Source organism: Puma concolor, chromosome C2, assembly GCF_028749965.1.
Source record: "Puma concolor isolate L17-30 chromosome C2, mPumCon1.1.hap2, whole genome shotgun sequence".
In the NCBI taxonomy this organism is placed as follows: Eukaryota; Metazoa; Chordata; class Mammalia; order Carnivora; family Felidae; genus Puma; species Puma concolor.
Window position 1 is genome coordinate 99,977,655 of NC_141675.1, and position 15,397 is coordinate 99,993,051.

Consider the following 15,397-nt stretch of genomic DNA (forward strand, 5'->3'; position numbering starts at 1 on the left):
GCTATGAACCCTTTACAGTTATGTGTCTTTTAGTCTATGGTTTATCTTTTTGTTCTCTTAGTGAAACATTTTGATGAGTAAAATTCTAATTTTAATATAATAAATTTAACAGTATTTTCTTTTAAAATTTATTTAAAAAAGAGAAGAGGAAGTGGTCTGAACCCTTGAGAAGCCTTAGTCTTAGAGGAGAATGAGGCAGAAAATCCCTGAACTTTCTGGCCTTATTAAGGAATGACCTTAGACTTTCTGTTTAAGTATTCACACAGATTTATGCAATATTTTACAAAAGCTACCTTTGGAAGAGAACAGATCCCTTGGAGATAATTCCCCCAATTGACTTTATTATATGTATGTCTAAGATGAACAGTTTGAGATGGTGAATCCCAACTGATTTTGGTTTCAAAGGATGGTAGTGCGAGGAGAAGGAGGAAATTACCATGAGTTTTTGCACAAAGGACAAAGCCACATAACATTATTTTCTACCTGTACACATCCCTACCAGTAAGGACAAGAAAAATAGGTTAAGGTATTCCTTAGAATAAAATCCTTCAGGAGAGTGGAACTGATGCATAATGCAAAAGTACCTGGTCACCAGGGCCTCTTTCTTGGACTACAGACAGACGGGGTCCTCACAGACCCCTGAGAACAGATACACCTATGATGTCAAACACTGTTCCCCTCTGCACCAGTCCCTACCGCTTCCCTGTCGCACAGATTATGACCCTGCTGCCCAGCTGTGAGTAGGTGAGTTCAGAAGGTTCTCAGACAAGACGCCAAGTGAATAGTTTCCTTCTTAAGTGCTGACTTGGAAAGTGGATTGAGCATGCCCAAGCACAGCAGCAGCAGACAAATCAATAGAGAAAGGCCACAATAAGTCCTACTTACTGTAGCTGGAAGTGCTGGATCTTGGTAACCAGCAGTTTGTACTGGGCCCCCAGGGGTGCCATGGAGGCTACATCTACAAATATCAGTTGCTCCAGAGGTCCTGTTTCATTGGTTGCTTCGGAGGGACATAAGGTGCGGCTCACTTCCTGGTAGTTGTAACTCCTCTGGTATCTGTAGCAGCCAATGGAAAGAAAAACCAGCAAAAACAAGAGAAAGAGACTCAGTGAACATGCAGGGAAAAAAGCCGATCTTATTTCATTTCTCTCCAAATTTGTTTTTGAGTCCTTATGTTTTGAATTTCAGACTGGACCTATTGATAGTGATTTAGAACTAGTGTCTTTGGCATAAGCTTGTGTGATGTGATAACAGGGATTTGAGTACTTCTCAGTGCTGGCCAGTTCAATTCAGTCATGCCTACATTATACTCAATGATCTTCCTAATTCAAGGAGGAAAATATACCACATTTTGAAGGGGAAACTGTCCTGGTAAAACAACCAGTTGATTTCATATTTCTACTCAAGCTTTCACTTAATGGAACATAAAAAAAAAGCGCCCCAGAGCCCAAGTCAAGGCTGTGAGAGTGACTATTTTGATTCTCAAATCACTCAGCCACTAAAAATGATTTAACACCATACTATGTACATATGTCTGAATGTCTTCTGGTTTTTTTCTTAGTAGTGCTATATAGTACCTTACATAGTTTCTCTGCAAAAATATAAACTTCCTGAAGGCAGGGATTTTGTTTTTCTTCCCCCCACCTCCCACTGCTGTATTCTTAGCTCTAGAACTTAGTAGTGCTTAATAAATACTATGGAATGAAGAATGCATACTCTGTGGGCATTCTGAAGAATGGAGGAGGTGTTACTCATTTACGTTGACTGATGAGCCTAACCCTATCCTTAGTGGATAATCCACTGACCCAGAGCTATAGAATATTCTGGATATAATCAAAATGCTAAAAGTTCTTCCAGGTGCTACAAATCTAGGCAGAGTGTTTATCTGAATTCTAAGAGGATGGAAGTTGAACATGCTTGAAACGGTCAGGCTATGTGCATGATCATTATTTGCCCTTAGCATACAATGTCAGCATTCCAAAAGCCTGATATGTCTTTACTAGGGAAAATACCAATTAAGGTCTAAATCACTGAAAGAAACCAAATGTGAAATTGTCCAGGAGAAGATCCACTTACAGTCCTTGGAAGAGCAGAGGAACCTGCCAGGACAGAACCGCTTTTTGCTGGCGAACCACAACGAGGACTGGGTAGTCGAGGTTCTCGGAGGAACTGTTCACATATACCCGCACAGCATTCACCTGGGAGCCAGGGCAGAGAGGGGGATAAAGTAAATCACACACACACACACACACACACACACACACACACACACACACACACACAGCATATGCATCATAGCTGCTACCTGACATCATCTTGGGTGAAACCAGATTCTGGAAGCTTCAAATGGCAGGCTGAATATTTCGAATTGGGCAGTCAATACAAGGTTTTGGGAATAAGTCCACAAGAGAAAAAGAAATTGAATATAAACACTACAGATTCAAATACCTTAAAAAAAAAAAAAAAAAGACCTACAAGCTCCTCAATTGCTGACAAACTTTAATTTTGTTTTTGGAAAATCATTCTGTGCTTTAATCCAAAATGTTATTGCCACGTTTTATTCAAGCCTAGCAGATGGCCTGATGCTCCCCTAGCAACAGATAGCATAGGGGCTGAGAATTCTTCTCTTTGCCCTGCTCCGAGGCATAAATCAATCCCTTAGACAAAATGCTTTTCTACATCAGCAGCTCCATGGTTCCTTCTGAATACACATTTCAACCCAAGGATTTAACACTATCAATGCTGTTTTAAAGACAGAAAATTGAACTGTGGCCCTTGATCTAGATAGTTTTGGTGTTTTCCTTCAGTTTTTATAATACCATAGGCTAAATGGAAAGAACAAAATAGAAAAAAGACAAGGTAAGAAAGAAAAAGTAAAACTTGATCTTTCACATGAGACTCCCCCCACCACCCCAATGTTGTATGAAAGCCTTAGTGTTCTCTTGAAAGCTTCTTTATTGGGAAGAAGAAATGAAACAAGAAAATCTTGCATTTAAACCCTGAAGAACTATACATATTGAAAACAGAAATTGAGGGGCACCTGGGTGGCTCAGCTGGTTTAGTGCCAGACTCTCAGTTTTGGCTCAGGTCATGATCTCACAGTTTGTGACATGGAGCCTTGAACTGGGCTCTGTGCTGACTGCAGAGTCTGCTTGGCATTCTCTCCCTCTTCCTCTTTGCCTCTTCCCTTCCCATGCACACTCTCTCTCTCAAAATAAATAAATCAACTTGAAAAAAAATCAAAGTTGAGGGGAAGCAGAACCACATGGATATCATATGCTACTCTTTGGTTCTCGTATATCATTCTTCATTAAACCACTTTGCTATTTTAATGTTGAAACAGTCCAAGAGTAATTAATTTGATAAGAAGCACTTGCTCATGAAGGGAACATTTCCTTGTGCCTAAACTCTACATGTTTCCATGGAAGTTATGGTGCAGCCGATAAATGCCAACACCCTACCTCTAGTGCAGACCTCCTTCCTAACTTCTGGATGTTCCATAGGCACCCCAATCTCAACCTGTCAGAAATGGAATCTATCATTCTCTTCATCTTTAATTTCCTCTAAATTTCTTTGCTTCTTGAACGGCCTCAGCATGCAGCCACTTCATCTAATGACAACCATTCGATGAGAGTCATCCTTGATTCCTAATTCTTTAGCTTTTTTCAGTCAATAGGTCATCAAGTTTTATTGCTTCTACCTCCTTCACTCTGTCCATATCCAGACTCTCCCCGCTACAATGATGCTGTCATAGTTCTCGTAGTTTATCTCCTCATCAACAGTACCTTAGCTAGTCTTATGCCCAGGACTCTGCCCCCTCAGATGTCAATTCCATCTTGGCATCCTCCTATATGAAAAGGCCTTTAGTGGCTCTGGGAATTTTCTGATTTACCCCAACACCTGGATGTGCAATTGGCATCTTTTTTTTAAAGTTTATTTATTTTGAAAGAGAGCGCACATGTGAATGTGCATTCAGTCAGGGGAGGGGCAGAGAGAGGGAGAGAGAGAATCCCAAGCAGGCTCCACACTGTCAGGGCAGAGCCCGACACAGGGCTTGATCTCATGAACCATGAGCTCATGACCTGAGCCAAAATCTAGAGTTGGATGCTTAACCAAATGAGCCACCCAGATGCCATGCAACTGACATCTTAAATGAGGCGATGGGCAGCCTTGTGGGACTGAGCCCTTAACCTCTGAGATCTGATGCTGAAACCAGCTAGACCTGAACTGAACTGCAGGACACCCAGCTGGTGTCACAGTGTTACTTGATGTGTGGAAGATCTACCCATTTGGTATCAGAAGTGTTGAGTAGAAGAAAATGGAAGTGAGTTTTCCCTATAGACAACAACAAAACATTTTTTTTCATGTAGTCAATTATTATTTTTTTCTTGGACACTTCTTCCATCACTTTTAAAATTGAGCTATAATTCACACACCACACAACCCACTCTTAAGGTGTACAATTCAGTATTCACAGAATTATACAACTATCACCACTATTTACTTCCAGAATATTTCATCACTCTAAAGAGAAGCCCTGTACTCATGGCAATGACTCCTCACTCCCTCTTTCCCCTAATCCCTGGTAACTATTAAACTGATTTTTGTCTCTATGAATTTACCTATTCTGGACTTATGGAATATTATATGCTCTTTTGTATTTGGCTTATTTCACATAGCATGATGTTCTCAATGTTCTTCCATGTTGTAGCATGCATCAATGCTTCATTTCTTTTATTGCTAAATGATACTCCATTGTACGCATATCCCACATTTTTTAAATATATTTTTTAGTTTATGGACATTTTGGTTGTTGCCACCTTTTGGCTGTTTCGGTTGTTACAAACAATGCTGCTATGAACATTTATATACACGTTTTTGTATGAATATGTTTTTAATTCTTTTGAGTGTATATCTAGGAGTAGAATTCTTACATGACATGGTAACTCTATGTTTTACTTTTTGAGGAGCTGCCAAAATGTTTTCCAAAGAGATTCATCATTTTACATTCTAGCAATTTACATTACTGGTAATATATAAGTGTTTCAATTTCTCCACATCCTTGCCAACGCTTGTTACTATCTTCTTGCCTATAACTCTCCTAGTAGGTGTGAGTACCTCCTTGTAAACCACATGGTATTTTAACTGTTTACCTGCCTAGCTTTTTTTTTTTTTTTTTTTTTTTTTTTTTTTTTTTTTTTTTTGGTGCAAAAAGATGGTTTTATTAAAGCATGAGAACAGGAACTGTGGGCACTGCACTGGGGTTTTGAAGACTAGTTATATACTATAGAGTTGGGGGAAGTAAAGGCAAAAGGGAGGTCTCCAAAAGGACTTTCATATGCTAAAGAGTACTCCTAAGATACTGGACGCCTTGCTATTTTCCAACTAAGGATGTTTTCTCTTTAGTAAGGCATTAACATTAAGACAGGAGGGAGTTCCTGGAGAAATGTTATACTTTGTGTTTGTCTCAAGTATTCGTCAATGGGATGCAGGTTATAAGGAAATTTAATGTTATTTAAATTTTATTCTTGCCTTTGTTCCCCACATCATATGGAGGGGAGGATGATACTAGGGGTTCCAGGAAACAGAGTATATAGGTTTCTGGAGACTAGGCTGTTGATAAGATTGCCTTTTTCTTGTAATTTACTAAGACATATTGTAAACTGATGGAGACTCCAGTCCTGCATGACAGTGATCTCTATCAGTTAATCATTTGTTTTCCCCTTTCCTTTGTTCTTGGGCAGCCAGGAGTGCCTGAGGAATGTCACACATATCCCACCCGGGGGCTGGGGGAAGGTGTTGCTTGTGCTTTGCCCTCATCTTACCTTATGATCCCTCATCCTATCCCCCTTGAACAGTTTTGATGCTTAAATCTTTAAAGTTGCTGGAGGCAGAAGGTCTCATCTTCTGTAATTTCTTCCTGCTGAATGGGGGAATAAAGACGTCCCTACCTACGGGTCAACATTAGCCAGTCTGGGAATGTATAGGGGAGTTTCGATAGGCGATAGGCAGAGGCAGCTGAATACATCCTGCACTCTTTTAGGAAGGTGTAAACTTTATGTTTGGTATCCCTAGTGTTGACAGAATGAATTAGCTCAGAAGCAAGCTCACTTTTGTGGTGCATAATACGAACACTCACCAGCATTATGCATGCAGCACATGATTTAAAAGCATACTTTTAGGTGGCTTAAATCTACAGCAGTCAGAACTGAGGTACAACCTAAGGAAAGCTGTGAACTAGACAAGCTTCATCTTTAGCCTGTCTGCTCCCTTTTCTGGACCTAGAAATGCAGCCTCCTCTTGCCTTCTTAGGTACTTAGTACCAGAAGGGATTTCCCTCCATTGTTTTTTCACACTTTAAGACAGTGATTCTTAAATTTTAGCGTGCTTTTTTGGCATTCAAATCCCTCAAGCCCACCCCTATAAATTTCTGATTCAGCAGATCAAGAATAGAACTTAAAAGTATGCATCTTAAGCATGTTGCGAGATACTGATGCACATGACTTGGAGCCTACACTTTGGGAAGTACTGTTCCAACGAAACCATCTAGTGGATGACCACATTTGTCAGCAACTTGCCAACTGCCCATTATTATGAGATGCACAACCCTGAGACCACCAAATGTCACTAGCATGTCTGGAAGCTGGTGTCGTCTGGGGCTAAAACTGGGTTGGAAGGAAGGAAGTCTGTAGGGAGAACAGATGTATCACCACCATGGTTACCCCATTCACTGCTCATTGCCACACCCTAATTTTATTCCTTGTCTGGCTCTTGTAATCCACTTACTTTTGTATTATTTAATAATGATCTTACTAATTATAATAAAAACAAACTCAGAGATACTGACATAATAAATTGCAGAAACATATATTAGAGTAGGAGATCGAACTGGGCAGTTTTTTTTTGAGACAAATAAATAACGCATTGCCCCCAGGAAGGGATAAAGAGTCCTGTTGAAATTTTGCTTTGCTTTTTCAGAGGCTAACACACAACTGAGAAGATTGGATTATATTTGCAGCAGTGAAATAAGCCATGTAAAGGCAAAAGTGAATGAAGGACAGTGTTGACCATGCATAATGGATCATGACACCTTGTAACGGACCATTCTTAAGAGCCAAGATTTTCCCTCCTATTGCTTTTTTTTCTGTTGTCGTGAGCACCTAGCAGTGCTCCCCCCTTGCCCATGGGGCCTATGTTCCAAGACCTGTAGTGAATGCCGAAAACTGCAGATAGTACCAAACCCTATTATAGCATCTTTTTCCCACACATACACACTTATGATAAAGTTTATACATTAGGCACAGTAAGAGATTGATAACAATACCTAATAATAAAATAGAACAATATAACAATAATTGTAATAAAAGTTACATGAATATGGTCTCTCTGTGACTCAAAATATCCTACTCTACTGTACACACCCTTCTTGCGATGATATAAGAGGATAAAATTCTCACATGATGAGATTACTTGACACGAATGACATAGGCATCATGACATAGTATTAGGTTACTGTGGACCTTCTGACCATATGTCAGAAGGAGAATTATCTGCTTCTGGACTGTGGTTGACCATGGGTAACCAAAATTGTGGAAAGTGAAACCACAGATAAGGGGGGGGTACTGTATGTATGTATGTATGTATGTGTGTATATATATATATACACATACATACATACACACACACAGTATATATATATACAGTATATGCATATATACAGTATATGCATATATACAGTATATATATATATCTTATTTTCTTTTTATGTTTTTAAAAAAAATTTTTTTTTAACATTTTATTTATTTTTGAGACAGGAAGAGACAGAGTATGAACAGGGGAGGGTCAGAGAGAGGGAGACACAGAATCCGAAACAGGCTCCAGGCTCTGAGCTGTCAGCACAGAGCCCGATGCGGGGCTCGAACTCACGGACGGCGAGATCATGACCTGAGACGAAGTCGGCCGCTTAACCGACTGAGCCACCCAGGTGCCCCTCTTTCTATGTTTTTTACAAGTAAGGGGTTGTGTTATAGCTAAGGGAGAAAAATTATTTAAATATTCTCATTACTGATATTATATAGATCACAATTATGAAAGATCTTAAAGCTTTGAGACTCCCAATTTAATCTTTTGGAACATGTCAATAGGGGAAAGTTCAAAATTATAAGTAATATAATTCTGTTGCATAAAGAGGATGAAAATGAGTTTAATTTAAAATCTGCTTTGGTTTTGCTAAATTAATGAGGCTGTAGGCTCTATTAGTTGGAACATCAGATTATAAATCAGAGATTATTGGTTTCCATTATTAAGCATGGCCCTGTTTTCCTGTGTGATCTTGAAAAACAGAGTCTACTTATAAAATAGCTAAAATAGAATTTGCTTTTCCTAATGTGTGTTGTTTTAGTAACTGTGTTATTTTCAGAAGGTGTATATCTTGGGAGTGTTTAGGTTCTTTGATCTTTCCTTCCTTCCCTCCTTCTTTCCACCCTTTCCTGCTACCCTTCCACGATCTCTCCAACATTCATCAAACATCCCCTGAGTTAAGAGCACTGGGATATGAAGTGGGCATACTAAAGGCAATCTTTTTTTTTTTTAATGTTTATTTATTTTTGAGACAGAGAGAGACAGAGCATGAACGGGGGAGGGTCAGAGAGAGGGAGACACAGAATCTGAAGCAGTTACCTTTTTTTTTTAATGTTTTTTTTTTTTTTTTTTTTTTTTGAGAGAGCGAGCAGGGGAGGTGCACTGGGAAGAGGAGAGAGAGAATCCCAAGCAGACTCCACACTGTCAGCACAGAGTCTGATGCGGGGCTTGAACCCAAGAAACATGAGATCATGACCTGAGCTGAAACCAGGAGTCAGATGTTTAACCGACTGAGCCAGCCAGGTGTACCTTGAAAACAATAATCTTAAATTTGGTGCTTATCACTTCTGTGTATGTATATTTTACTACAGATGGATGATAGGTAGATAGATAGATAGAAAGAAAGGTTTTGCTTGTTTACAAAGTTTATGTAAATGAGATCATGCAGTATGTATTCTTCAGCAACCTGCTCTTTCTCTCAATTGATATTCTTCAGAGTGACCCCATACTGGTCCATATCATAGTTTATTCATTTCATTCTTATTCATAATTCCTTGTGCTTATGTAAGAGGGTTCTTCTTGGGTATAAACTTAGTGGAAATGCTGGCATGTAATGTGAACCCATATTCAGCTTTAGCAGAGATTGCCAACTTGCCCTCTGAAGTGGTTGTACTAAATAACATTTTCATAAGCAATATGCAAGAGTTCCTGTTTCTCTGCATCCTTGAGAATGTGGTATCATACTTTTGAGGCTTTACCTTTCTGTGAGTGTAGAGGGCTAAACATCTTTACACATATTCTTTGGCCATTCTTCACCTCTGCAGTTGCTCTTCATATATATCCTTTGCCTATTTTTCTGTTGGGTTGTTCTGTTTTTCTGTGAGTTCTATATGTTCACGCTCCTGATGTTTTGTCTGTTATATATGTACCAATAACATCTCCTACTCTATGGCTCATTTCTTTCCTTCATTCATGGTGTTTATAGTTTCTTGATTTCACAGTGAAACAATAGGAGAAGCCTATATCCATAGTGGTGCTCAATGGAGTCAGGGATTCAAAATGGTGATAATACCATGATCTGACCAAGCACTGTGTGCAGACTGGGATGCAAGAAGCTTGGGTTCCAGTCATGATTCTTCCATAGCTGAGTATCCCTGGGGAAGTCACACCACCTCTATGTTTTGGGCTCCTCATCTATAAATAGTATCTTGGGACTAGATCATCTTCTTGAGCACCTTCCCAGATACAATAAATTTCTCTAATGAGTCAAGGTCATGTGCACAGGCAGGCAATGACAGGACCTATGTGGACAAGTCCAACTTAACTACAGTTGGGGGAATGACCAACCAGCTTCTGTGCTGTATTGCCTGACTCCCCCACACAGATAGCCACTTTGATCCTTGTGTGCCCACAGTACCTGCTTACATTGCTACCACAACATCACATTATGCTGTTGGTGATAACATCATTTGTCTCTCTGACTAGATCATGAACTCCTCAAGGACAAGATTATCTTTACGGGCACCTGGGTGGCTCAGTTGGTTAGGAGTCCGACTTCGGCTCAGGTCATGATCTCACAGTCCATGAGTTCGAGCCCCGCGTCGGGCTCTGTGCTGACAGTTCGGAGCCTGGAGCCTGCTTCAGATTCTGTGTCTCCCTCTCTCTCTGCCCCTCCCCCACACATGCTCTGTCTCTCTCTGCCTCTCAAAAATAAGAAAACTAATAAAAATAAAATAAAATAAAAGGTAATTGTTTTCAAAAGCTTTGAAGGAGCTGAGACTTTATTTACCCCCATTGCCACAGTTTCATTGATACTATGGAAGACAGACTTCTGGGTTAGGGACAAAGGACTTTATTCCTCTTGTCACAGCAAGCAGCATGAACATCAGCACATTTGCAACAGTTCCTCTTGCCATCAAGTACCACTAAGGTGATGTGAATGGGCCCAGACTGCTGCCCATATATGGGTAGGCTGCACAACAGAAGAGGAACTGTGAGCTTAGGGAATGCATATCTTTTATAATGGGCAGCAAACCTGCCTCACCTTTGCTCCAGAGACTGACACTCTATCTTCTGAGGCTGTTTGCTATACAAATATTCTTGAGACAATAGTATAGAAAAAAATTCAGTCAGTGTCTCCCTGTAAGATGTGCAGAAATCAAGAGACCCATGAAGAACTGTCTCCCCAAAATGATTACTCTGGGGGATGAAGGACATCTGAGGACAGTCTAGAATCTAGCTACTTTAGGGTGGGGACAAATAGAGAATTCTAATTGTCTTTTTGTTTCTAAAAAATTTTTTTTTTACATTTATTTCTGAGAGACAGAGATAGAGCATGAGTGAGGGAGGGGCAGAGAGAGAGAGAGAGACAGAATCCGAAGCAGGCTCCAGGATCTGAGCTGTCAGCACAGAGCCAGACACAGGGCTTGAACCCACGAACTGTGAGATCATGACCTGAGCATGAAGTCATATGCTTAACTGACTGAGCCACCCAAGCGCCCCTTGTTTTTTTTTTTTGTTTGTTTGTTTCTTAAGCTGAGTTGTGGTCACACAGGTGTTGCGTTATTTTCTATACTTGTTTACATATCTAAAATATTTCATTGTAATAATAAAAAGGAAGCCATGATGTTTTACCCATTTCTGAGGGACAGCCCTCAGTTTATGTAGTCTCTTTGTTGTTCAGGGATGCAGCAAACACTCAGTTACCAACACACTCTTGTTGCTCTTCTGGCTTATTTTGTTATAGTCTATCCTTATTTTAGTGCTGGACCTGCTTATGCTAACTTCACTGATTTCTCTCTCTCTCTCTCTCTCTCTCTCTCTCCCTCCATCTCTCTCCCTCTCTCTCTCAGCTAGCTGCAGAACTTTGCATTGTCTTTGCTCTAAATAACACAGCTCATTTCCCCACTGCTTTACCCTGGAAAAGAAATATGGTCAGGGCCATATTGCCCTAATGAAGCTAGCACTGCCCTAAACGGTAAGCTGCCTGACCTAGATTCTGTACCAGGCATATGAATTTCCTAGGTCTGCTATAACAAAGTACCACAAATTGGGTGGCTTGAAACAACAGGAAGGAGGTGGCCTGGAGTCTGGAGGCCAGGAGTCTGAAATCAAGATGTCAGCCAGGCCATATTACCTCTGAAACTCTGGAGAGAATCCTTTCTTGACTCTTTGTACCTTTTGCTGGTGGACATCAATCCTTAGTACTCCTTGGCTGGCAGCTACATCACCATAGTGTCTACCTGTTGTCACATGGTGCTTTTGTTACAGAACCAGGCTGGAACACTGGTGGAAAAACCAAGCAGCACTCGGAGATCTTGGTGGATTGGAGATTTATTTAACATTGGCAGGCTCAGAGGAGACCATTTCCTCCAAAGATCCGAGCACCGAATTCAAGCGGGAAGGGTAATTTATAGCTGTCAGCCTCCATATATGGGGGGGGGGGGGGGTTCATGCACATGGCAAACAGGGCAAGAAGAACCCAGAAGAGGGGTTTCTAAGGAGCTTGTTTTAGTCCCATTGGCCAACTTTGGCACATTACTTTATTCATTTCTCCAACATTCCCCTCTTTGATGCCTTTTAAAAAACTTTCAGTAGGCATCACCTTTCAGTTTTACAGGTTGTACTCTCAGAAGGCTAAGATACGTGCTGCAGTTTGGTGAGCAACAGTGTTTTCAATAAAATGTACTGGGGTATTTAGTATGCAGGAGCCAATGGTCACAAGTAAAATTATGGAAAGGAGGGGCCCTGCCAAGGCAGGGAGCCAGGGTGCCCAGTCTGTGAGATCCCATCTTCTCCACTGACTGATATTTTCCTGTTATCTATGTTGAATTCTTTCCTTGAGTTCCTTAACTTTAGTCCTGACTATTCCTGATTGGCTTACAAAATAGCAACATTCCTCCCCCAGAAAGATACAAGTCCCTCCTTTTTCTGAAGTGAGGAGATCGAGGGCTCGCCTATTTTGGAGGGACACTGCTGCCAGGGAGTTTATTTGGCTTTGTCAGGTTACCAGGGAGTCTGCCATCCGTTCCACGTCCAGCTTGTTGGTGCAGTCTCTCTCAGTCCAACAGCAAGAAGCAAGATCAGGGCTATGACACCAGTAAGGGGCAAGGGCTGGCAGAGTTGCATCCGAACCCCTGGGCTCAGTCCACGCGTTGATTCCTCAAGCTTCTGCCGTGCACAGGCCAGCCAGCTTCTGGGGTGTGGCTGGAGCAGGGCTGGAGATCTCAGGGTCCAGTGTCTTTTTGAGGGTCAGTTTAAGCGGGTTGATTGGATCTGGATCACTTCTCCAGGTTGTGGATTCCCCTGAGTTGGCCTTCTTAACTCTGGAGTGATGGACCCATGGGGTGATAACCTGAAACTGAATCCTCTATTTGGTTGTACATCTGTAAAGTCCACCTCCAAGTCTTCGAAAGGGGTGGGTTTCTGGTAACTGTCAGATCAGGTTTAGGGAAGGTAGGTTTGCATATTTAGAGATCCATCCTGTTTTCCAGTTGTTTAAATAATCATATGCCCATGGGGTCTTATTATTATCCTCATAGAATAACAAGCATAGAAGATTGCCTATACATGAAATACTGTGACGATTTTTCTGTTTACCTCAAGTTGTCTAGTTTAGGCAAACAGCAAACATTTAAAGACAGTCAAAGACTTTAATATCCATAATGGTGCATTGTTGAAACATAGTTTTTCTCTCTAAAAACCCCCCTTTCCAGAGATAGCCAAATTGAGACCAATGCATTTGTAGAACAAGTCCGGTCTTAACAAACCTGGCCTAATTATTTACATAAGCCCAGCAAGAATAGTGATTGATCATGAGGATCTTTTGAAGTTTGCTTTTCTGGAACCTGTCATAAGGAATCTCCAGGTTGAACTTTTAGTAGCCTCTCCAGGCCAGAAGCCAAGCCAAATACTCGCCATCAGACAGGCCTGCAATATCTGTAGAATTGGGCGAATTCCTCTTCATGAGGTCCCCAAGATATCCTGAGGTTCCTGCATCTGCCAGGAAGTGACCTTCTTTACTCACCTGGTGGGGCTGCTGGGAGCTCTGTAAGCAAGGTATCAGGCCAACATTTCCAAGGGTCTTTATGGCTCCATGTTTCATAAAGCCAACCTTAGTTCCTTAAAGTTGTCTGGTCATATCTGAGTCTATGAATGTCACTCTCAAAAATGACCTTCCAGTCAAAGCCTTGGTAAAATAACCAGTATTTCCAATGGTGACCAGTTATAAGATGAACAGATTCTTATTGAATTTATGCAAACAATTGTAATTGTCAGAAAGAAAGAATACTCAGAGAGTTTTTGAATTTCAGGGGAATTATGTAGAGAGAAAAGATGAATGCTTCAGTTTACAAATGAATACTCTATGACATTTTTGTATATCATAGATATCTTAAGAGAAAGTTTCCTTAATCTGTAAAAGGAAACATTAGAGAACCAGCAATATTTTTAACAAGAATCACAAAACTATAATCTTCCTCAGTTCATTTAATCACCATGTTCTTAATCCTTGTTCAATTAGAATGTAGCTTTTTAGTTCTGGAAATTCTTACCCATTTTAGTATTAATCTTAAAGATGTCAAATACCTGTATTTGTCCCCAAAGACCTTTTTATAAATCTCCTTGAAGAAGAAACATGTTCTGGTGAGAGAATAAGAACAATTATAAATGACAAAATCTCAGAAATAGACATTGTTAAAGATCTGATGAAAGTTCATTATGATGCAATTGACAAAGAAATTCAGTTATTTCTGTGATGCATAACACTTCAAGTAATCAGAATATTAAGTGATGACCTTATACCAAAACATTAAAACTTTAGGAACTGCATATATTTGGACAGTTACAGCATTTTTACCTGTGCAATACAACCTAAGGGTTACCATTGTATGGCAGTGCTTTTCCAAGTAACTTAGCATCCCAAATAAAAGGGCCCAATCGGTCAAAAAGACTTCACCTACCATTTAAATCCTGGGAAATTTGTTAAAACCCCAGGATGTCATAAGCACATCCTAAATAGGATTACAGATCATTACAGATCTTAAAATTTTATTTACTCAACCAAGGTGGCAATAAAAGATCCCAAAGGTGAATGTATAGCATTATATAGTTGTTACCAAAACCTAGCTCCTTTAATATTGAGAAGTTTTAACTAAGTAATCAAAGACCTGGTAGAAATGGAACCTAATACTTTCGCTTTCCCGGAAGACAAACCTTTGTTTGCATTGTCTTATCAAGAGCAGATCAATGGTCCAAGAAAACTTTGTAATTTGAGCACGGAGAAAAGCAGAATTTCAACCTTATACCAGTGTACTTGTAAAATTCCATTCATCTCAACCTTAGTCCATCCTGAGCACACATAAAATTCCTTTCCAAAGATTTCCCTTCATGAACCTTCTTTGCTTTGCCTTCAAACTTTGTCCCAAAGCCATTTCTCTCCAAATAACCAGTCTCATTTAGGACAAAATTACTTTCTTCTACCCTCAATAAAACTGTATTTCCATTCCTTATGTCTCTTACATACCTCCTACTTTCCTACATACAGGGTTGCTTTCTTTATTTCCATCAGTCTTAAGTACACTTAGCAGAATTTTAACTCTTAGGAAACCTTAGTCTCCAACTGAGGACTTAGTAACCAACTGAGAGGTGTTTACATCAGAATTTTTTTAGATGGTAAATTCGTGAACCAGTTAAATACAAAGCATGTTTTCCAATAGGTATGAATAGCCTTGATTTCTCAGCAATAAGAAGTTAAAAACACAAACCTATGTCCAATAATCAAAGCTTTAGCATTCCATCCTATTTGGAAAGTTTCAGG

At 40.1% G+C, this 15,397-nt stretch overlaps 1 protein-coding gene across 7 annotated transcripts in view; it reads right to left on the reverse strand.

Annotated features, from left to right (window-relative positions):
- SIDT1 (SID1 transmembrane family member 1) overlaps window positions 1-15,397 on the reverse strand; it is a 112,688-nt gene that overhangs the window by 68,478 nt on the left and 28,813 nt on the right. For all 7 annotated transcript variants that reach the window (XR_015240301.1, XR_015240302.1, XM_086675406.1 and 4 more), the window contains exons 2-3: window positions 2,077-2,198; window positions 886-1,056 (exon numbers count right to left, since the gene is read on the reverse strand). Coding sequence is in view for 5 of the 7 variants with exons in the window: in XM_086675406.1 (XP_086531532.1) it covers window positions 886-1,056; window positions 2,077-2,198 (293 nt within the window). In the remaining 2 variants the exon portion in view is untranslated. The remainder of the gene's footprint in view (window positions 1-885; window positions 1,057-2,076; window positions 2,199-15,397) is intronic.